The sequence below is a fragment of the Poecilia formosa genome, unplaced genomic scaffold (assembly GCF_000485575.1).
Source record: "Poecilia formosa unplaced genomic scaffold, Poecilia_formosa-5.1.2 Scaffold276, whole genome shotgun sequence".
In the NCBI taxonomy this organism is placed as follows: Eukaryota; Metazoa; Chordata; class Actinopteri; order Cyprinodontiformes; family Poeciliidae; genus Poecilia; species Poecilia formosa.
In genome coordinates, this window is record NW_006800215.1 from 572,611 (window position 1) to 597,546 (window position 24,936).

The window sequence follows — 24,936 nt, forward strand, 5'->3', positions numbered from 1 at the left end:
AAAATCCTTTTTGATAAAACCTACAGCCATAGCGGCTTAAGTTTTCCTGTCCATTTATGCATTTTTTCACCGTCTCCATTACAGACAGCTCACCTGGCCCAGTGCTTCTGTGCCTTTTTCTGGTTAGATTTGAACTGATTCTGGCCTGAAGTGGATTGTATATAATTTGATATGAATTGGACCTCTTTGACTTGTAAAGTGTCTAGACAAAGTTTAGCTGCCCTAACTTTATGTACTAACTTGTAGTGTAATAACAAGAGCAGTGAAATTTTAAAATGGTTGAATTGTTTAGTTGTCAATTAAGAGCCAACTTCTCAGTCTGCTACACTGGAGTGTGTGAGGTGTGAGAATACATTATTCCACAACACGGAGCACAAATAGGCTCATGAGCTTTAACATCACAAATGGAAACACATTCACAATGTGTGAACACAGCTTAACGTAGGAGCACGGCTTGTTACGATCCAACAACAGAAAACACATACGGCACAAAAAAACACATGTTCACACCTACTGTGTTAGATTGGAGAGCCACCAATACATTTACAACATCCTTCCAGTTTAAAAGAGGCAACACATACTAAGCAATCACAGCACCGTGTTAACAAATTAATAAATTAAGAAGTATTGGGAGCAACAAATAAAAGTTGTGTGCGGCTATAAAGAAAATGTGGCTCGACATGTCACACTTTCTTTACCTGCATTTCAAACCAACTTTGAAATGCAGGTAAAGACGACACATACGTGGATGAATCCGTCATAAACGAGTTCACTAAAAATATATCTGTGCGGAAAAGTTCAACAGATTTCTTGTTAAAAACAAGAGAACATTAAAACATAAAAGAAAAATTATGTGTGAAAAAAGGTGAAAAAAGGTACAACGAAACTGATCTCTTTAGTTTTCGGGTGGCATTGAACTATAAAGACGGCGAGATCCCCAATGATGTTACCGATTTTTTATTTTTCATAAACTTTCAAAACACTCAAACAATTGTTACACATGGTCATAATGGGGTATCTGTGTGCAAAACTGTAACATAAAATGTGGAAAAACAGAGCACTTTAAGTACTTTCCAGATAAATATTCAAGCACATAAAGTTGTGTTTATAGCTCACACCACACACTTGTTACTTTGACACACTCTAGAAGTATCACGCTGTGGCCATAAAATGTCTTAATTTCTTTAAGAAAACCTTTGTTTTTATTTTTTTCCAAAGTAAGATTAGGTTTTTCAAAAATAAACTACAGTAATAAAGTTGCAGACAAAGGTAGATACCACACTCTGCTAACGGTCTGGAGAGTCTCACCTGAGCTCAGAGTCGTCGCTGTGAATGGTGACGGTCTGAGGCACATTGAAGGGATTCTTCAGGACAAACTCCATGTATTCAGCAGAGCCCAGGCTGGCATAGAGGAGGTGTTGTGTGGTGATGGCCTGGCTCAGCATGCTCGCAATTCCCTCTGCTTTGCTGTACTCGTCGCTGGGTTGATGTTCTCTGATCAGCTGAGTTGCTGGATTTAGACCCTGACACCAGAAAAACACCACCAAAGGACTGATAAATGTTTCATAGTGGCATCATACTACACACCATCGTGGTCGTCACCCAAAATGTTCTCTGTGAACTGCTACGACAGTTTCCAGAGCAGTTTTGTGATCAGTCTTGATCTTCTGCGCAGCGTACTTGTGCAGCAGCTCATAGCTCCAACGCTCTCAGAGCTCAGTGTTCAGTTAATGACTTTGTGGAGTAAAATGTCATCACTACTGGTAGAAACACTGGCCAATGTACAACCAGTAAAACTCAGGTTGCACTGAATCAATAATTTTCTCCATGACCTTTCGGTGACTATTTCAAGACATATTTTAACACTTCACTGCTTCTCCACTGATTGCTTTCTTTCTACACAACACAGTACAGTTTGGATAAATGTTTTGCCAACCCAGCAGGCAGGCTTACTGCTGCAGACTCTCCGTCTACGTCAAGCGTCTGGAATAAAAACGAGGTATTCCAATTTAACAAAGAACAGCCATATTTGGGAGTGTTAAATACTGGAAATATTTTTCTAAAAGTGTTGTCAAAATGTCTTTTTGATTTTAAAAGCATACACATAAACACATACATGTGCGTGTGGGCATGCATGTGTGTGTGTATGTCACTTGTTTTGGAGCTTGTACTCTGCTAAGAAATGAAACGCTGATTTTTCAAAAATGTTTAGCAACAAAATTATTAGCAAATCATACATATTAAACATGTTGGTATGTAAAACAGCAGATGGTCATTCTTACCAGAGTGACTATTAACACTGACCTGCATTCTCTCATGTGTCAAAAGTCACTATAAGTTTCTGTGTGGCATCGTGTTCATTTCGCTGACCTTACCAGTAGTAAAGTCGGACATTACCATAACATTGGCTGCTGTTGTGTTCTCTTTAGCCTCCAGTCGATGCACTGCAGCCATGCAGTCCAGCTTTCGCCGTCTGCTGTCGCTGTTCAGGCTTTGTGCTTCAGGGGTGATGTCCTGAGCTCTGATCCTGTTTCTGTTCAGCAGCACCAGCTCTCCATCCAGCCTGTGTTCTCGTGCCGTGTTCCTAGCTGCCAAGTAAAAACAGGCCGAATAGAATCTGTTCTCCTCATGTTGATAATGATGATGCATTTTCCTTGTTCACACCTTTCAACACACCCAAATGACACTTTGGAAGAAAAATAACAAGAATACAAATAAAAACAGATGGAGATAAAATGTTTGACTATGATCTCCACATTTTCAAGTGAGAAGATTCTCTGATGCCTTCTTTTGCCTCAGTGATTATGTAGTTATCAATTATTTTCATTTATTCAAGTGGACCAGTCACAGCATTATGAAAGTATTTAAACAAAGCTTAAACTACAGTGTTGATTTCCAGAAAAACAATGCCCCCCTATTCCTAAGCTTGGAGAGAGTCTACATTTTCGCAATGGGGAAAATTAACCTAGTCTCACTGAATGCAGTCATAAATCATAAAAAAATTAGCAGCGCAAAGGAAGAAAACAGTACTTGGTACAACGGTAAATTGCATAAGAGACAGAGTGAGCTGTAAAGTGGGCCTTTATTTAGGCTCTTCAGGAGCATTACCTCCTGTGTTTGCTGTACACCAGACATTAGACCTTTTCTAATTCCCCGCACACTCAGTTTTCTACAGCAATCTGGGAACATCTCCTGTGCGTTAACCCAGTTCTGTTTGGTTTTGTACAAGTGGTAGAACAAACTTTTTAATGCTTCTGCATTTGCTAGTATTTTGTCCATTGGAAGTGGATTTTTTTTACATGCCACATACTTTGCTTGTAGCTGATCAGTGCTTTCTGCTGCACCACATACAACTAACAAACTGAAGTCACTTGCTTGTATCCTGCTTTCTTTGAGCATTTTGTTTTTTAAGTTTCTACCATTTTGCAAAAGAATCTTAAAGTTCACTTTCACAATATTGCACCATGTAAAATGCTGAATAGATTAGTTTAACCAAACAAATTATAAGTATTTAAGCTAACCAAAGGAATTGGCAAGATGAAAATTAGCAGAAGAAAAGGTTTTGTGTTTGCTAAGTTGAAGGAACACCTTGAACATGAACAGTCACAACAAAACAAACATATTGGTAATTCTGACACAAAAGGAATTTAGCTGTTTTAATTTTTGTAGATTATTAGGGAATGTAGTTTGTCAGAAGTGCAAGATTAATTTATATAAGAGCCATTTCTCATTGTGGCAGATTTGACTCACTTTCTGATCTGCAAGTTCCACACAGGTAGGATTTTTGAATACTTATAGTCATCTTACACAACCCCACTCTAAGAAGATTATATTTCTTTAACCAGCAACTTTTTCTCAAGTATTAAAGTTTTTCAAGTTTGTTTCAGCCTGTTTATATGAAGTTTCCATCTACTTGTGCATAAATTTTCTTTGGGTATCTCAGATTGCTCCCTCACCTCAAACAGACGCTTTTCATGTTTTTTTTTGTTTTTTTGGCCAAACTGCCCTCACAAGTCTGAACAAAGTGTTTGTTAACCAAGTGATAGATGGCTACATTTCCAGGGTGTACTCAAGACCTACATGATTTCAAACAGAACAAAGTTGGGATACGAACTGGAAGAGTGGATGGAACATTTTATTTTTATTACTTTTTTAAGGCTTTGTTGGCTCTAGGGCCTTTATTTGAAAGTAGTTTGACAGGAAAGAGGGTTATGAAAGAGGGGGGAGACATGCGGCAAATGTCACCAGGCCGGAAATCAAACCTGCGACCATCGGCAAGAGGACGAAGGCGTCAATTCATGGGCTGTGCCTTGCCCTTGTGCCACCACGGCACCCTGGATGGAACATTTTAAAACCAATAAACAAACATTGCTAATCTTTTTTATTGGACTTAATTAATCCTGGATAAATTTGGGGTATTACAAAACTTTCCCTGTGAAGAATATTTCTAGGTTGTATGGTTCCAAGCAAACTCTTTGATGTCTGCTATTCTTTTCTCCCCCCCCCCCTTACTCGTATGACTCCTTATCCTTAGACATTTTTCCAAGTCTCATCAAAGCCGTATCAGGCTGGGAGCCAGTGGGCTAACCTGATAGTGTCTGGCTATCCTTCACAGCCACCGGCAGGAAGAAGTGGGGCAGGAGAGTGACACAAAAACACACACACACACACGCACACATACATACACCACCCAATGGTGTGTAGCTTCTCTGCTCACTCCGTCTTGCTGCTGTGACTGGACTCCAGTGAAGGCAATTAGGCAAACTGTATGCTTAACTGGCACACCAAGGTGAAGGAAGGAGAGAATGTAAAAGAGACAATAAGTGGGTACGCTGTGGTGGGGAAGATATGTAAGAAACAGAGCAAACAGTGAGCAGCCTGTGTTTGCATAGCAACAAGAGGTGTGAGTAACTGATTGCCACAGTGTGTAAAGCGATTGTGAGGTGAACCTGCCCATGAAACAATTTGTAAATATGTTTTTATACACAGAATCTGAGCTACATTGAGCTTCTTAGCAGCATAACTGTTTATCAGTGCTTTGGTCACAGTGAATAAAGCTAAAATATTTGTGAAATGACGCATCATTTCTGCAGGCCAGTTTGCAATTCTATACCTGTCAGATGCATTTTGTATCACACTGTGCAATTATATGCTTGTTTTATATGTCTTATGCGAAACCTCGGACTCTGTGAGTGTGTGCGCTTCAGAAATAGTTAAAATTCGAGGCAAATTTACCAATAGCAAGCCAGTTGACTAATGATGGCTCGCTTAATTGAGGGAAAAATTGGTTTCCCCCTGTGTGTTTGTGTGCCTTTGCTAAGGCTATGCTTGCACACACAGACACACAGAGTCAAAAAAAAAAAAACAAAAAAAAAAAACACACACAAACAGGATTGTGGCTAACCACTAGAGATGCCTGTGCAAGCTCAATTAGCCTGAAAATTGAGTGGTTCGCCGGTGCAGCCAATAGAAAGAATGTGAAATGTATCTGACTGAGCCGATCAAGGCGGCGGCAGCAGCACAGTCAACGCCCAAATAAAAGACGCTAATTCCTCTGTGACTGAGGCTCCACTCAAACATGGGCTCAGACACACACTGATAGCTGAGTGGAGACACTGCAATGTGCAATAACCTGACTCAGAGGTAAACAAAGTTGTTAGTACTCATGGCAAAGGTTAGGAATAAATGCACTTGTTACTGCAATAGCAAAATTTTACATTGAAAACTGAAACAAGTCCTACATTCAAATTGATTATTGTTAATAAAATTAATGTCAATGGATAGCTGACAGAATTATTGGTGCCTCTAAATGCTTCTGAAAATGTTTTCAGTTGTACTTTGTATATTTTTAAGGTGATCAGAATTTGTAGAAACCTTTCATTACTGACCAATGATGCATTACATGATGACACGGTTTTAAAAAGGCAACTATTGGACTTTTTTCTACATTATAAGGAATGTTTGGGAGTCATGTAAGAAACAACAAAACACATTCCTGTCCCACCATTAAAATATTTATAAACTCTACTGGAACCTCATTTGTAGTCATGTTTGTTTGTTTTTTGTGGGTTTTTTGGTCAGATTAGATTAATGCTAAGCTTTTTCGCAACATTTCACTATATTTGAAAAAGTACCTCGTGCCGACTTAAGTAAGGTGGAGGGTATGTGATGCTGTGGGCCTGCTTCTCTTCCAAATGACCCAGTCAACATTATCAGAGTGCATCTCTATGAATGCTTTAAAATATTGGATCATTTTACAGAGAAATTGAGCTGCCTCTACCAGTAAATTCAAGGCTTATATAAAATGCGAGGAGTGAGACATAGAAAACAAAGCACACAGAGAAACTAAAACCATCTAGAGAGATTGTGCAAAGAGGAATGGTCAGAGATGCCTCTTCCTTTATGTTGTTGTCACTTGTTATAAGGTTTTATTTTTCAAACTAATAGAGCTTGAGATTAAGCTACTGCAACCAAATAATCTATTTTGTTTAAACATTTTTTCCCCAGTGGCAGCAACTAATTTGTTGGTGCATTAAAACATATTAAGCTTGATGTGCTGACCGTTAAGTTGAAGGATGTTTCGGGTTGACAGGCTTCCTCCTCTAAAGCCGGTGGTGACTTTACGAGGCGTGATGATGTGAGAATAAGACGATATCCCATTCGCTGCCCTCTTCCTGCTGGGGTCAGCTGGACATCCTGCAGGAAACAAACGGCAAAGTTATCACTGTAAGTGTGTGATGACAGCCATCAACACTCTGATGAACCTCAACTTTAAAGTTGAAACAGATCAAAATTGTTTGTCTTTCAGGAGCAGGAGACACTTGAAGTGCCGCAAATCCGATGTCAGGCCACTTTTGTAGAAATGAGAGATAAACAGATTCCAGTAGCATTAAAAGTCATTTTTAACTCTGTATCACTCCTATGTGACAGGGCTTTGTTTCAAAGTTAATCTTACTTAAAGGAGAACTTACATTTAGAACTTCTACATAATTAATCAGGTGACTATAAAATGTGGGTATTAAAAAGATCTTAAGGATATAATGCAAACAATGATTCCAAAGATTTGAAAATCTAAATATTCAATATTTTGAGAAGTCGACGGAGGTCGGAGTGCACATTAAAATGATAAGACAGTTCTTATAGCAACATACTCTACATTGATTTGAAGAAAAAAAAAAAAAAAAAAAAAACAGCAAATCTTTATCTGTGGTTTTCATATTTCTAATAAAGTCCTAGCTAATTTCTTCCACTAATGTATTTTTACTTATATGGTGATAATATATTTTTATCCTGAGGGATAAGTGCTGATAGACAAGAGAATATTCTTATCTATAAATCATTTCAGTAAGAATTACATCAGAGAAATCTGAGATGACAAGAGGCACAAAGAAGACAAAGTAAGATTTTCCAAAATGGAAAAAAATAATAAAATAAAATAACTCCCCTGCAATATACATATAGTATATTGCAGGAAAATTAGCTTACGTGAGTCCAATAAATTTTAGCTTGCAACAGGAGTCCACTGAGTTATTCTGGCTTAATCAATGATCATAATTTGTCATATTAAATAGGAGTCAACCAGCCCAAACAGAACTCAGCACCAAAATAAAGGGGAATGGAGGAGAGTAATAAAAAGTTTCCAAATAGTCATGAACAATTAAACTCATATTATACAGATTTTTATAACATTTTTCTACATAATTTATGAAAATACTGAATAAGTGGAAAAATAATTGATATAGTTTAATGCGACAAGCATAAAAGTCTGTAGGTACAAAGTAGAAGGAATCAGCACTGGCTAACAGAGAAACTAATATAGAAACATTTATGAATAGTATTGATTTAAAAAGGCTAAGAATTTTATGTAAAGTTTTTGACAAAAGTCGACCAGATCCGAGAGAAATACCATGACAGAATACCCCAATGTTAGCAAACCTGGTTTCCAACAGCTTGTTCAGCAACTGAATCCAAAGTGAACATAAATATTAAGAATTATATCAAGTACTATCCTGTCTACCGTTGTAGTAGATGACACTTTGCATTAATTAAGACAATTATTATCCAAATGTTACTGGATTATGTGACTTGTACTTTCTTGTAATAACTTAAAACTTTTTTTTTCACCTACAGAATCAAAATGGTATCAAACGTCTAATATTTTTCTTAGATGTTTGTCAAGTAAAGAAAAAACAGCAGCAGCAGTTGCAGTTTAAACTTTTAACATAATCTCAACACAAATACTGTATTTATGTATCAGCTAACACAAATGTAAATGAAATGTAAAGTGGAGTAAAATGGAAATATTTTTTAACTAATACGTTTGTGCTTGTGTAAATGTACGCAATAACAAATTACAGGCAACAACGTAATATCAGTATGCAGGTGAGAGAGTAATAATCCAAGATGTAAGAGACAATGGGGTGTACAAACATGATCAACACTACTGATGAAGAAGAAAAACTAACTATGTCAAATACATTTGTACCACAGAAAACCGAACACCTCATGTTCTTTAACTATTAGGCTTCTCTGACAAATTATGTAGACTAACATCATTTTCTTATCTCAAACCTGCTGAGATCCTGTGGAGAATTCATGAAAAAAAATTGTAAGTATGAAGAGCAAAACACCTGAAAACAGAAACTGAGAAGCAATATAAGAGCTACAAAAAAGTTAAAAAACAGCAACAACTTCGCATAATTATTTGGGGAAATTTACTGCTTGTATAAAATATATAAAAGAAGCTGTTATCAATGTCATTAGTTTTTTTTTATCCGTGCTCACTGTTTATTAGTGTTTTTATATGTAAAAAATCCTGCTGATTCTTTAGAGAAAAAACATTGGAATCTGCCTGAGGACACCAGCAGGGGCTCCACAAATAGATCTTATCTCAGTTTGATTTCAGATAGTTTAGTTTGACGAGAATGTGTTGCCCCAGTTTTCCCAGCAAGTTTTCTTGCTTCTTTTCACTGAGACTCGTGTCTATAAGCAAGTATGACAACACAGAAAGCAAATTCAGTTTTATTAAGACAAATTTGTCTCTTGATGTTTGATCACACACTGCATTCTTAGGTCACCATCAGTGTGAGTCTGTGGTAGAGGCACAATTATCCACAGAATTAGCATCTGTACAACAGCTGTACCTTAGCATGAAGTTTTTGACATATCAAGCCAGAATAGGATCCAAGGTAAAAAAATAAAATAAAAAAAAATTAAAAAAAGTGCTTGGATTAGGAGTTATTTATTCAAAACAGCTTTTAAGGCAACAACTTTTTCAAAAAGTCCAAAAGTTTGCGGTTGTCATTTGGAGCTTGAAAGTGTCACTGGGCTTTTGTGTAACGCTCAAATGGAATGTAGAAGAAAACGGATTGAAATTGGTTGTAGATGCCAGACAGATGTGTTTGTGAAAATCCTAGTATATCAGCAGTTTATCAAGTGCTCAAAGAACCATGGACTGATAGACAGTTGTCTGGAAAACAGAAACTATCCAGTGAACAGCAGTTGTGTGAACGCCTTGTTGATGTCAGAGGTCACAGAATAGGCCGACTGCTTCAAGTTAGTACAAGAGCAACGGAGGCAAATAACCGTGTGTTACAACCAAGTACAGAGAAACTTATTGAACCTCGAAGTGTGCAGGTGACAGTAGCTGAAGACTACACTAGGCACCTCTCCTGTTAGCAAACAGCAGGGTGCAAAGGCTACAATTCAAACAGGTTTACTAAAATTGGACAGTAACACATTGGAAGTGTCTCAGGTCCTGATCTCAGTTTCAACATTCAGCTAGTAGAGTCAGAATCTGCCTTCTGTAAACCGTTTGGACTGTGGTGGTGATAGTTTAATAGAGTGAAAGATTGTTTTCTCTGCACACTTTGTACCGTACTGTTGCTGACTGTGTCCATCTTCTTATAACCCCGGTGTTCCCATCTTCTGATGGCTACCTTGAGTGGTGCTTTGTGCCACTCGAAAGCTGAAAAAATCTCAAATTGGTTTCTGGAACCTGAACACTAGATCACTGTACTCCAATAGCCTCCAGTGTCACCACATCTCAATTCCACAATGCACATTTGGGATGTGATGGAATGCCACGTTTGCATCATGCATGTGAAGTTGATACATTTGTAGTGACGGCAAGAATCTGCCATGTTAATAAAGACCAAAACCTCTCAGGAATGTAAAACTTAGTAGTCGCTGTTGAGATCTTATTGAGAGCCTCATCTGTTCTTGCAATTTGCACTCCATCGAGTATTGCAAGTATAAGAAGTCAGCATTTACTTACTCAGTTAGCGAGGCTGCAGTGAGCTGATTAACAGAGGTACCTTTCCCAGCTTGCCGACTGTAAATTAAATTCCCATTTTTAACAATGTGAATGATGATTGCAAAGGCTCAATCAGCTACTCTGAATCACCGTTGTTAAATACAGCATCAGTATTTTCGCACAATTTTAAGCCTAAGAGCTTAATTTGAAACAAATTAGACCTAATCTACAGCCGCTGCCGGACAAAGAAGGTAGAAGTAAAACTGATCAAAGTGAACTCAGTTTTTCCTCAATGTTTCCAGGCCCTAAATCTCAGTATGCCAAAAATGAGGTGCAAACCTGAAACAAATGTAGCATTTTCTGAGGAGCTGTGCAGCTCCCCGTTCAGGGTGCACTCTCATCGCGTATGAAATGTAGCGAGAGCAGCAATTAACTGCCTCTTCTGCCCAGAACTGACACATCAGATAGCTTGCAGGAGTTTCAGAGGGGAAGCCAAAAGCATCCTCCAAATCTTTCAAAGGAGAATCCTTTCATCAACAAACAGATAATAGGCAGCGGCTAAATGAATAATGTGGAGTCGGTGTTGCTATGCAAACAGAGGCAGACGGTGCTGTTCTGCAGATTAATGGGAGAGGTGTCTGCCATCCCAAAGCATTTTCCTCATCATCCATCACCCTACACTGGCCACACCATTCAGTCGGGTGCATTTGCCCGAGTTATATTTCCTCAAATATTGCTGTGAACATATCACTTATGCTGTAGAGTTTAGAGAGCACATCCAATCAAAAGCAAATGTCTTATTCCCAGTGCCTCGTTGCAGATTTTTCCATCCGTTATTCTTACTGTGAAGATATCGCATCTATGGTGGGTTTTTGTTTAATTATCATCACCATCAAACATAAGATGGTGTTACAAGTAGGTAATAAAAATAATGCGATGATGAGGAACCAAAATTATTTGGATGTCGATGCAAGTATGGATGTCTTGCTCTCAGTCATATAAACCATCCACAGCTACTGAATCAAACACAGAAATTCAAACTTCAATAGAGAGAGTGTTGCACACTCTGTGTGTGTGGAGAAGAAAATTTGTGAACAAAGACTCAGGAGGTTGAAGTCTATCAAATTTATCAACTGCCTGACGCTGCCGCATGACAACAGCCCTACCTGCCCACCTCATTTGCCCTGCTAGCAGTTCTTGAGGTTAAGGCCAAAACAAGCCACTGATTTGCTGGCCTCCAGAACAAATGAGAGCGAGCGCCAGGGGGCTTTCAAAGTAGCCTGCGGTATTCGATTTCTTCTGCTTCGCCATTCCAGGCCACTGACCTTTCAAAATAAGCAGATTCAGCCTCACCTTAAGGCTAACGGCAAGTCTGATATAGTCTGGCGTAATTGTGCCAGCAGTGAGAGCTTTTAATGACGGAGAGATACTTCATGTGGGCTGTCATCTATAGCCAGACTAACGGCCAGGTAAATTTCACTGATATTTTGTCCCAATTGTGGCAGTATTGAGGAAAAGAAAATTCTACTCTCTCCAGCTGCAAAAGTCAGTTTCTTCAGGGCTTATCAGGCCGCTGCAGATGAGCAGCACTGTCAGGTCTGCACAAGGCTCTAATCGCCCGTTTCCACTGTGCTAAAGCAGATATACGCTTCCTGCTTGTGTGTCCTTCTGCGTGTTCTGTGTGTTAGTTGTGGAGAAAATCGGACTTAGAAAGAAAGAATACAGATTCAACTGAGTCAGCAATATTATTTCATACAAATAACATTTTTTAAAAAAAATCACAGAATTTTTCTGAAAGAACATTTAGTGATTTTAAATAAGATGCAAAAGTCTGTGTTTACCACAAGACCCACAGACCTTTCATAGAACTATATTAACTGTGTCTATGGTTGAATTTGGCATTAAATTTGTAAATAAAACTTCTTTTTTTTTTACCAATATTTATGAAAAACGATCAAACCAACAAGGATTTGAATTTGTGATTTCATTTTTATCAATCTTTGAGGACCATCAACCTTATTTCTCAATCCCATAAGGCTTTAAGTGGACTTTATTGACAACTGTACCAGCATTGTTACATTTAAACAACCAATCACTTTTGCACAGGAAAAAATGGCTAAACAGAATAATATCGCACTACCAGTCCCTACATCTGTCAAGTATGTATGATTAGATGCCAACAGAAACAAGTCTGCTGCAGCTGATATCATGCCAGATGATGCTAATATGTTAATTCCTATAAGAACACCACCAGGAATAGAGTGGATATTTACAAAAGGTATAGAGAGAGACCATCAAGACTTATCAAGTTACTCAGCAAGACAGAGAGAGAGAAAAAAAAAACACAAGCAGTGACACTTTACATTAAAAAACAAACTACATGCCACTTGTGCAGCAGGACAGGTCTGCTAGTGAACACACAGCAAAGACATCACATCACCCTCCAGTGTCATAGACTATGCATGAAGCTGTTGAAGAGGAGAGCTGCTTCAGTGACAGACTGCTGCATCCTAAGTGCAGAAAAGAGGGTTATTGCAGATCCTTCCTCCCAGCAGTAGTTATATTTTATAATATCACTGCTCCCAACAAACTCAATAGGTGTTGATATCCCTGCTGGTATTTGCACAGCTTTCTCCTTTCAAATAACATTTCCACTCTTGTTTGCACATCTCTGCTGTTGCACAGTTTTTATCACTTGTTGCAAACAGTCTGTTTTTAATTCGCAAATAAGCAAGTACACTTTGCAAAGCTTTGCATATAACTTTTTAAATAACATGAGCACTGTTAAAGGCTGTAATTTAGAACTTACAATACATCATGTTATTCTTCTGTTTTCATAGAATTTATATCTTCAGTTTTGTGTGAATGCACATGCTTCGATTGCCTGTCAGCTTGCTACTGTCACACCAAACATTTCCCCACTGTGGGACAATAAAGGATATTTTTATTCTATTCTGTCAGTCTGATCTGAGAAATGCGTTAATCAACAGAATGTGATGCAGAGACCACGCTGAGGAAGACCCGTGGTGGTGGATTAAGGTGTATGCTGTGAAAAGACAAAGTGATCTGTAATGGCAGTTTGTGTTGGTGTGTTTATTGAGAAAGTACGATCTGAATATCTGACTGATGTTAGATCACAAAGGATTAGGAAGCGTTAACAATCCGCCATAGAGGAAACATCATGGGGTCGTTCATGGGACAAATTCGATGCATTTTAATGTACTTCTGATCAAACAGGTGACATAACTTTATCCTGATATATGCAGAGAAAACAAAAGGGAGTAGATAATAACTATCATTGTTCCTGGAAAACATTTCGCACACAGAGATGTGTCTAGAAACTAACGATAGATTAGTAATTTTTAATGAGCCACTGTTGAGTCAACATTATCTCTCAAAAAGCTTTGGGCTTTAGATCACAAAGAAATCATGGATTGAAAGATTACTCGTTATTCGCTCTCTGCTCCTGAAGCTGTTTATACGTCAGCATAATTCTGCTTTGACCAAATGCAAATCTGCTCATCAAACATTCTTATTAAATATGTCTGCTTTTTGTCTCAGCCTTTATTGAATGTATTGTGGTTTTGTGGATAAAAATCAGTTTTGTAGATTCAATAATTAGTCTTAAAATGCAAGCCAGCAGTTGTTATAGCTTAACCATTCTGCATCTGCTCAGTCAATTGTCTGGTAGTCGTTCTTGTTTGCTAAAAGACTGCAGCTGTTTCAACAAAACAAAGATTTTTATTACTTAATCCCTCTACTATTCAGCACATCTACTTTTGGGTCCTTTACCTTTAAAAAAATGACTGCATTGTAGTGTGACTGAATGGATGTGACAATTTATAACATTTTTTTTTTTTCAATTACATGCGAGTCCTACTTTATGATGATTAAAAGATGTGCAGTTTTTCACTCAGAAGCCTAGGAATCCGCCTTTCATTTTTAATTCAGCCTGCTGCTGATAAATTCCTAAAGCATTAAAGATAAAACATGACTGATAACATCCATGAATCAAAAACAGGAAATTAGATGTCAGTATGTAGTCAGCACTGTGTTGCTTTTAGAGCTTTAATAGCTTAGACAAAAACTAAGTTGATTATGTAATTTAATGTGTATAGTTTTAAAATATCTTTTTTTTAAACTTTGGCCATAATGCCTCCAACAGTAATTGACAAAAAGCTAATGTTTGCACTGCATTAATTTCATTCGTACAACAGCAGATGAGGCATTTAATTGCCTCGGCTCTCCTGCTGAGTTCTCCTTTTTCAAAGGAAAATATTTATTTCAAGTCTGATTTAAGTTAAGCAATATCTGTATTGCTGTGTTTATTGCAAATTTAAGAAATAAAAAAGCTTAAATCGGTATGGCGGGAACTTTTGGAAACTCAGTGAATGAAAAAAGAATGTTTCCTAAAGACGACTGTGGCATATTCTATTTTGGGACAATTTTATAACTGTGAAGAAGTGAGTGAAGAAAGAACATTTAATAGATGCAGTGCAGAGATCAGGTAAAATGAAATATGCATCAATTTCTTTTTTAAGAATTTCTGACTTGGCATTTAAAGGTCCTTTGTACATGATACAAAACCATCTAACAGTTTTTTGTAAATGTTCATAAATTAATACACAGTTTCACTCCTTTTTCTGATCGTTGTGTCACTTGAGTGCATTATTTATGTGTATTCATTTTAGTTTAGCTCAGCGGAAGAGTCTAAATTGCTGTCCCTCCACTCTGTTAGGTTTGTCATGTACAAAACACAGGGCATTTAAAATTTTGAGTTTAATTTATGCGCTGAGTTTACAAGGTAACAAGGCACACACCCCTGCTGCAGCATGTTTGCTTGTTTCAAATGAAAGATTTAAAAACTCGGCTTTGACCTGAAGCTGTGTTTAATAAAACATAAGGTAAATCTAAAAGATGTCTCCGTATTGGTCGAGAACTTTTTTCCTACTGATATTGGCAAAAAAAAACAGGCAGCACTGTCTGTTATGCTTGAGTGAAATCCCTGTTTGCCATTGGATAGGGTAGCTGCCCTGCTGTCTGCTGTCAATTTAACAAGAGATAAATAAGCAGGTATGCAATTAAATAGATCTTTTCCACTGTCATGTAAGTTAAATTCCTGTCAGTCATCATGACAGACAGCTAATCAATGAGAGAAACGGCAGAAAATCATGCTGGCTGTAGCCCCGAACAAATGACCATTTGAGAATAGTGCATCTCAAAGACAAGTCAGCCAGCTTTGGCTGGTTTTTAGGACAAACCATCAGCTCTGGCCACACCTGGGTCTCCTTACACACCATTTATCACGCCTCCCAGAGCCATCAGCGCTGGGCGCCAGAGAGGAATGGGGTCTCTGCTCCTGCAGTACCCTGCAGGTTATCAAGCAGGCTGATTTGTTGGAAACCATCTCATATCAAAACTGGCTTCAGTATGTCAGGGGTGTTTATCAGAAGAAACATTGGGCAATTTTCTATATACTGGACCTTAAAAAGGCTCAAGGACATATTCAGGAATTTATGACATACCATTAAGCTGCTTGACTCACCATTCTGACTTATCACATCTTTCTACCAAGCACACAACTCCTCCCTTGTTGCATTCATAGAGATGAACCCCTTAAAGCCGCCTTTACCTCACAGTTTACGCTGGAGTCCCAAAGGAGCATCTGTACGTCATCAGTCACGGCTTGGTCAGTCCAACTGTTTGATTCCGTCAGGAAGTCGTTCAACCTTCTACTGAACTAAAGAAAAGGGTTGAGATTGATGATTTGTCTTCATTGTGCTTCTAAAATAATTTATAATTTTTGAAATGTTTTCCCCCTTCGTTTAGCTACGACCAAAGATTTCAATTTACTTATACAGGATTTACTTGGTAGATCAAACCAAAGTGTTTTTAAGGTAAAGTTTATAAATAAATAAAATACTGACATTTCAGTATTTCAAGCTCAGGCAAATTTGATGGAAAGCCTGTATGAACATACATTTCCAAGTCTTGCCTCAAATATGTATTTGGATCTAGGTCTGTACTTTGACTGGACCATTCTTATGGCATGGATATGCTTATATCTTAACCATTTCACTTTAGGTTTGGCTGTATATTTGGGTTTGTTGTCCTATGAAAGGTGAACCTCGTCCTTAGTTTCAAGTTTTTTGTAGCCTTTAAAAGAGTTTTTTTTTTTTTTTTTTTTTACAAAATTGCTCTGTATGTAGCGCCATCCCTCACTCCTTTAATTCTGCTAATAATGAGAATCCTCAGAATTATGCTGCCACCATCATGTCTAAAGATTGGAACGGTGTGTTCAGGGTGATGTGTAGTGGAAGTTTTGAGAAGTTTTGATACGTATTTTTGCTGCTGGATAATATTCTACAGACAACTGATATCTAAAGGCAATCGCTTACCCTGGATTTTGCTCAGACTTATCAGATTAAAAGGGGACAAATATACATGCAACAAAAAAAAATAACCTTCTTAGAATTTTATTTACAAAAATGCTAAATACATTTCTGTTCCCTCACATTTCATAAAAATAAATAAATAAATAAAACAAAAAAAAAAAAAACCAGCAACATTGAAAAGTTTTAAGAATAGAAGTAGGCAAGGCAATGTTTATGTCGACATTTATGTATGTGTGGCCATGCATTTTTGGGATATTCATATTGATATTTGATGTTTGATATTCATAACTCAACCAACCACTCAATCTGTGGCTTTACATTCTTTACTCCCAAACCAATAACCATGCTGATTTGTTAAGGCTTGATGAGAGAAACTGAGAAAATGTGACACTTAATAGTTACATCTCACAGCTGGATTAACCAGTAAGAAAAAAATAAATTGTGGAAGGGGAGAAAGAATCGGTGTCTTTTCTGTTGTCTCTAGGAGACAACAGAAAAGTGAAGACAAGGAGGAGTGAAGACGGAGTGAAGACGGATGTTAATATGTGAAAAAGGTAGCAGCAGATGGAAGCAAAAACAAATAAAAGACCTCACTAGCAATACCCTCACAAAATTTATTCCGACTGTCGGCCAGGCCGCCCTGATGGATATCTAAGCATTGATGTGAATTTACAAGCCAGACAAAAACCCCTCTCCCCATCCCGACCAATAACCCGTTACCTGATCCACTTTTAACCTGCTTTCAGTGATAAGCACAATGAGAACTTGCTGGCATATTAAGCACCAACAAAGCCAGTAGGAAGAGTTTCTTCAACCTGAAAAAGGACACCTCGTTTATGAGGTGGAATATCGTTTCAGCAGTTGATTAATGGCAAGGAAGCAATCGTCAGCTGCCATTGTGCCGCAGGGGCGTGCCAGGCCCAAATTGGATGAGTGCAAGGGAAGAGGAGAAGTGTTCAGTTGCCAGACAGAGAGGGACTATCGCAGTGAGATATTTTTTGCTTTGGCACCGTTTGCTTTACAAGTTTCCACACCTCTGTCCTCCCTGGTCGCTGAGATTATCCATCACTTCAAAACTATACACTCAAATAAAGAGAGCTGGCAACATTCATTCATAATCCCAAGTTCTAAAGAACTAATATATCCTGAATAATTAATGCCCACACACATTTTGGATGCAAAAGGATGATTTGGGATGTAATGAACAAGAATGTTTGCTCAAAAGCCAGCAAACACAACTGCTTCTCTCCTGTGTTGCTCTGAGACAGAACAAGGCTTAGTCTCCTTTAGAAGTCAGTGTTGGAGAAATTCACAATGAAACATCTGCCTGGGAGATTAGATGTTTTTTTTTATGTTTAAAATGAATATGTTTTTTCTAAAACATATTCACTATTATTTGCATCAGTTGCAGTAGATGATAAGAAAGAAAAAAATGTCCTTATACATATAAAAAGTTATGGAAGTGCAATGTTTACAAAAAGAAATCACAAAGATGTTGGCAGATAAGACATTTGAGGATGAAGTCTTTAGGGTTGTGATGCTACATCTTTGAATTTCATTTGAATCCCATCGATATGTGAAGACAATTCACAGGTAGCCACTGATTCAACTGGAATAATCTCTAATATAGTATTTTGGTGTTTTAATTATAAAAAAAATGTTACACACATGACATTAACTACAAACGAATAAGTAAGAAAATCCACAGGGAACGTTTGTAGCCTGCTTCCCCTCAACCTTGGCAGCAGAATCTGAATAATAAAGACAAATGTTCTCCCAAAACTGCTGTAGATTTTCACAGCACTCCTTGTGCAGGTCCCAGCAAAACAATTTAGGGAGTGGGATAAACATTTTTCAAAGTTCATATGGAGTAATAAAAGTCCAAGAGTGAGATACGAAACCCTGCAGCTGCCTAGGGAGCAGAGGCGGGGTACGGCCCTGCCTTGCCTTGTGGATTATTACATGTCAGCCCAGATTAGTCCCCAAGTTTGCCGGTGTAACCCAAACTATGAGGCTAAACAAAAGAGCATTGAGCTTTCCTTATTGGACTTCCTTATAGAGTCTCTTCTGGGCTGTCTGGACAGGCTCTCCCAGGTCTACCAGTAACAAAACCTGTTTGTAAGTTTTTTCTTGAAAAAGTGGGGAGATGTAGTTAAAAAACAAAAAAGTCATCTTCACAATCTGACTAGTTTATTATTTTTGTTAAAATATAGGATGTTTAGTGGATCAAAAAACAACTAAAATGGAATCAAGGTAGAGATTTTTTGCATTTTTTTCAAAATTCTATTACTTTTGACTCGACAACTTTGGTCCAAATAAAAATTCCAGACACCACTGATTACATAACAAAATAGTCCTATTTCATGTAAATATTTTATTATAAAGGTGTCGATGATTACACCAACAATCTGAGTTCTGAATGGGAAGCAAAAGTTTTTCTGTACTTGCCTATGCTGCCCGTTCGTATGTGGAGCCGGCCTCTGACAATGGCGTAAACCATCATCGCGGTGGATGTTGAACGCAGATACTGATCTGCGTCAGGCAGTAAAGTATCCTCCTCCACATAGTCTGTGGTCAGGATCTCCAACTCGTGAAGAGCCTGGACGGCGGGCTTCCCTTGACGCAGCAAGTACTGGGGAGGAAAAATGTACAAATTAAGAGGAATCGAAGTTGTACGTAGCATGTGAAAGAAAGACAAAGAAAATAAAGACAGAAACAAAGAAAGAAAGAACAAACCAACAAACCAATGAAAGAAAGAAAAACTTCTCAATATGGATGATGGAACTAGATAGATGAAGCTGGGGTCTGAACTGCTCTAATAGATCTGTGTGATGAAGAGTTTTGCATATTTCAGACTGACGTCCACAAGAGTGGATCTGTCTGTCTACTTTTTAAACGGCCAAGAAATGTGTTGATCTAATCCACTGCCACAGGGAACCGGAGCAGCATTATGAAGTAACATGTTTATTAATAGACAATTGACCAACAAATAACAGATATTTTGGTACTTTCTATCTTAATAGTCGTAGTGCTTGAAACTGTAAACAAAGAGTTAAAATGAAATGCATTTTTCTGTTTAGTTCTTGCCACTAAACATTCAGCAAATGCTGCATGAATTTATGACACATGATGCACTTTGTAGCAATCCAGACAGTAAACACTGTTGAAAATTTATGTACTTCTTTGAGTTTCCAATTTGACAAGTTAATGCCCCATATGTCAGTATTACGAGGCTTTATGATATGTTGATATTGTTGGGTAAAAAAAAAAAAAAGAGGGTCAACAATATCTGAAGTATATGTAATAAATTTCAAACTGAGATCAGAGGAAACCATTTAAAAGGAAAATTTATTCTCAAACATTGTCTGCAGTCTGTTTAGGTTGTGACAGATCAAAAGAGCAACACTTAAAGTAAATAACAGGAAGAGAGTTCAGGGAAGTTTATCTATTTGTTTGAGGTTTTAACCTGCCAGTTTCAGAACACTTTGGCCTTAAAATAAGAACCGTGTTCTGGAAATCTGAGGCCTAAAGTTACGATGTGCATAGTCTAAAAATATGCACAGAAACTAAAAATTGTGTTTTAGTAATGAAAACATATAAAACCACACTAACTGCTACAATAGGATGCTAAAGAAGTTAAACTGTGAACTCAAAATCATTTTGTTTGATTTAACATAGTAAAATCTCATTCTTATAGTGACTTTTCTCTGACAACAATGCGATTATCAAGAAAAAGAAATTCAACCCTCCTGTTATTTCCCCTTAAAATAAATCATCTAACAACTGTTACTAGCAAAACAAAGGTTTGTTAAATCTGGATCATAAAAAATTGATAAATGTGTCTCTAATAACTACGTCAGTCCGACATCCAACCTTCAGTCATTTACCTTGAGCTCCATGGCGGTAGAACCAATGAGGAGCAACGAGTCGCTGTCCCAAACATCGATGTGCATGGTATGGAGGGCCAGGTGGCGGAGGAACCAGCGTTTTTCTCTTGGCCTCAAAAAATCGTCATCAACTCTGAACTGAATCTGCAGGCCTGGAGAACCTTGACAAGAAGGCAAAACACTTCATAAAAAGTCTATTTGAAGACCCAGATGAACATTTGTTCTTTTCTAATTGTTAACATACAGTACGTATGTAGGATACGCTACCAAATTGTGTTCTTTGTAATCAAAATTGCGCAGTATTGCTGGGTTTACTGAACTTTCTTTTGGCTAAGGTGTTGACATGGATGTGTGAGCCTGAAAGTCTCCCTCACTAACATGAAGGTGCATATCTGATGCATGATCATAAATATTTATATTACCCTTTTCCTTCCACAAGGGTGACATTAAATTTGAGAAAAGAAAAATTAAGAGGCAACTCAGCTGTCAACCTTATGGATGCCACTGAGCTGGTAATATAGCTGTCAACCGAGAGTCACCAGGCTTGATAACTGAGAACAGAAAACCTGAGAGCACAGAGCCATTCCACAATGTCGGCCACCCTTGAAGGTTACGGCAATTCAAGATGACAAAAGCTGCTTACAATTTCAGAAAAAACCTCAAGAGCGATTTTACAAACTGTTTGATTAAGTCGTGTCTTCATCTAAGAAATCTAAACTGAACGTTTCAAAGACTCAGAAATGAAAGTTTCCTTTCCGTCTAACAAAGTGTTAAACATCAAGACTGAGAATCACACTGTGGCCGTTCAGAAAGCTAAAGAACAGTTTACTTAGAATGTCTGCAGAGTAAAATCCTGGATGCAAGCTGTGAATACCTGAAGCAGAAAAGCAGGGGGGAAAAAAACAAACAAACATGCAATAATGGCCCTGTACAACAGGCTGAGCTGGTACAGCATGCATACTGCCACAATCCCAAACTAACCCGTGTGTTAGTATTATGCACGACTGTATCAAAGGTTTGAACGAGAGGCTAGGAGGTAACTGGACGATCAGAATTCTTGCCCAGAGCCTCCCTCCAGCCCTGTATCAAAGCCTCAACATCGCCTTTACTCCCTGGGGATAAAAGTACAGTGGAGCCACCAGCTGAATAGAAGTGATGTAATGAGGAGCTTCGGTAAGAAGCCCATGCAGTTAAAAAGACCAGAAAGCTCCACAAACTCAAAAGAATATTTTCCATTCTTTGTTTATTTTCCCTCTAACCGTCATGTTTGTACTCCTCACAACCACTTATTCAGGAAAGAGCTCCACAGGGGCGTTGCTTGGTTATCTCAGAACAATAGATTTCCACTAACATAATCTAACAATGAAAACTTAAAAATGTCTCGTACTACTCGGCTGAATGTCTTGTGATTTCTGTAAATTAACTGTAAGATTCTTTCTGCTGCCGTCCACAAATTTCAATGCAGCAGATTGAAACGATTATGATTCGAGGTGCACAGAAAAACCGTCTGGTGTCGGACGATTTTTGGTGAATGCAACAAACTTGAGAGATACTCATTTACTTTGAAAAGAGCACTCTTCTGTGTTGAAGTTGTTACTGACGGGGAAAAAAGGTTGGTTTTATTTAGTATCAATGAGGTGCTTATATATGAATTAGTCGACTAAAGTTGGAGAGACCTGCTCCAGGAAATTCACAATCATCGCTGATAGTATGCTAATTTAAACTTTAAATCATCTTGTCTTTACTTAATATTAGCAAAATCCTGCTTAAGAGCAACTTCTCTCCCAAACACTGGATGGAAAATTGCAACTCTATGACAACAATGAGACTTAAGGTGATCTTAATAAAGACAGAGCTTTCATGCTTGAAACTTGTGTTGCGCAAGACTCTGTGCAACAAAATATAAGTGTCAGGGTTGCAAAGGTGCCTATAGGGAAATAAAGTCTAATATGAGATGCAGCTTCTTTCCTGGGTGACACAGAATCAAAATTCCAACCATTTTCATTTTCAATGACAGGCATGTAAAAAAAAAACAAAAAAAAAAACTATTTGATAGAATTTACTCTTCTCAAGTTTCTAGATAGAATTTCTTATATTTACCTACAGCACATAGAGTATGCATTTAAGGTAGTAGGCAAGAAGGTTCTATTTCTCAACCACAAAATTACAAAAAGAACAGAAAGCGTTTCTCCCCAGAGACCTCAGAGAGCTCTCTGCGAGGACCCTCCTGCATGTGTTTCTGCAGAGCGATGTCTCCCTTGTTAGAGAGCACATTTAGTGGGTTACGGTTCAGCTGTGAGCCTTGAAATGTCTTCACTCCTACAGAGGGGAGTAATAATAACAACCCATGAGGAAGAGGGACAGAAGGGCTTCCTCTGCAGAGTTTGCCACACTGAAACCAATTGCTTAGTATTAAAGTGCAAGAAAAGATGGCTCAGTGAGTCTTCAAGGAAAATAGTGATTATTTCCAATCTAGATGCACAACTGAACAAAACAATGCAAATTTAAATTGATAACATTTTCTGGAGATAAAAAAGTTAGAATGGTACAGACAGTTTCTTTACCTTTTTTAGATAGTGTCACTTATCAGAGAAAAGAGTATCAATATTATGTTCTTCGTGAACACGACTGTGCAATCTTATTCACATGTAACATTGGGTTTTTAGCTGCAATAACAAAAGTTATAGTTATGTTCTATCCCCTTCTTATTAGAAAGAAGCTAATAAGACTTGACTTATTGTTTAGATTGTTTTGAGATAACAACTGTCAAATTAGGGTTGTGATGATCAAAACGTTGGGTTTTAGATGCAGCTAAATACAGCTGGTAATAACCCAACAGTACACAAGAGCTATCTTGTTGTTGTTTTTTTTTACAAAATAAGTTTGCTTAGAGGATTATGAATCTTTTTACAAGGTAGACAATATTATTACATGAAATCTTGCTCCTTTAGACCATTTCCTTTCTTCACTCCTCCAATCCACCTTTTTCTCACCAAAACCACCTGGCACCTCTCTCTCTCTCACTCTCTCTCTCTCTCCACTTGGAGTAATAATTCTCCCAGCATGCTCTTGGTTTGTGTGCTGTAAACGAGTAGCAATAAGATCGTGGAGGGAGAGCGTGAGAGTGAGACAGGATGAGCTGTGTCTCTGCTCAGAAGCAGGAAGAGCTGACAGATCTGGCCCGAGGGGTTGTAAAGCGCTACATGTGTGCAGCAAGGTCTGCCGACAAGGAGCGGCACCCAGCAGACGTCCCCCTAACCTGGATGGCCTGTTTGGTGTTTGCACAGCACGCTTGCCTGGGTTGAAAATCCTGCTGGGGATCAACAAGCCTAACAAGACGGTGAAGGCTCCAGGCTAAGAAAATAGTGTGGATGCAGAGTGTGTATTTAGAGTTCTTGAGACTGATGCAAGCCCCAGCATAAAGCAAGGCCCAGGCTACACCTAGAAACATACAAGAGGCAAGGAAAAGTATACGCTGCTTTAACGAGAGGTACTTTTTTAAAGTCTTTTTGCTTTGGACCGATATGCTTTAGGATTTTATTTGTAAAAATATGAAAATATTTGAAAATTGCACTCAAAATGACTTGGATAAAAGATAAAAACCTTAAAAATGGTTATTTTGAATTCTTAAGAGTAACTTTTTATTGATTTTTCTTTTGTTTTAGCAAATTAATTTAACATGTCACTAAAAGGAATCTGTAACTTCTGAACCAGAAACCCCGACAGCATATACCTCAGAAACTAATAGTTTTTCACATTCAAACAACAAATTTTGATGTATTTTATTGAAGTTTTGTGCAATAGATCGACACAAAGCAGTAGCTCCGATTAAAAGAGTTTAGAAACAACTCTTAATACATTTCCGAGCCTTCCTACAGTTTGTAAGATGGATTTTGGCCTGGATTTTAACTGGGCCATTCTTTCACATGAATATTCTTAGATTTAAATTATTATGCTGGAGTTACAGTTGTTCAGGATTCTTGTCCTGTTGTAAAGTCTCCCATCTTTTGCAGCATCTTACAACTTTTCTTGCAGGTTTGTCCTGCATCAAGTGATAAAAATGGCTTAGAAGTATTTTTATTTTAATGTCTGTCAGGCATTAAAATTAAAAAAAGGTTTCTTATGAATATTTCACTATGTAGAACTAATCTACAAAAGATATGAGCTTCATTTTCTGAAATGAGAAACAAGAAAAAAAGTTTTTTTTTTTTCCACGATATTCTTATGTTTTGAGATTTATACATGACTTCTACAGAAGGCTTTGATGTAGGGATATCAGATACATCTTAATGTATGTAACAATTCATTCAGTATGAGGTGAGACTGTATGGTACTCGATCAGACAAAACGAGACAAGAACGTAGGAATAGTTTGGGGGAAATAAAGAAAATGCTTTAGA

The 24,936-nt window shown here is 37.8% G+C and overlaps 1 protein-coding gene across 7 annotated transcripts in view; it reads right to left on the reverse strand.

Annotated features, from left to right (window-relative positions):
* The window catches only part of nphp4 (nephronophthisis 4), a 186,277-nt gene that overhangs the window by 37,833 nt on the left and 123,508 nt on the right, over positions 1 to 24,936 (reverse strand). For all 7 annotated transcript variants that reach the window (XM_016681299.1, XM_007571219.2, XM_016681301.1 and 4 more), the window contains 5 exons: positions 20,538 to 20,698; positions 19,099 to 19,282; positions 6,562 to 6,696; positions 2,398 to 2,588; positions 1,309 to 1,523 (listed from right to left, as the gene is read on the reverse strand). In XM_016681299.1, the coding sequence (XP_016536785.1) occupies positions 1,309 to 1,523; positions 2,398 to 2,588; positions 6,562 to 6,696; positions 19,099 to 19,282; positions 20,538 to 20,698 (886 nt within the window). The remainder of the gene's footprint in view (positions 1 to 1,308; positions 1,524 to 2,397; positions 2,589 to 6,561; positions 6,697 to 19,098; positions 19,283 to 20,537; positions 20,699 to 24,936) is intronic.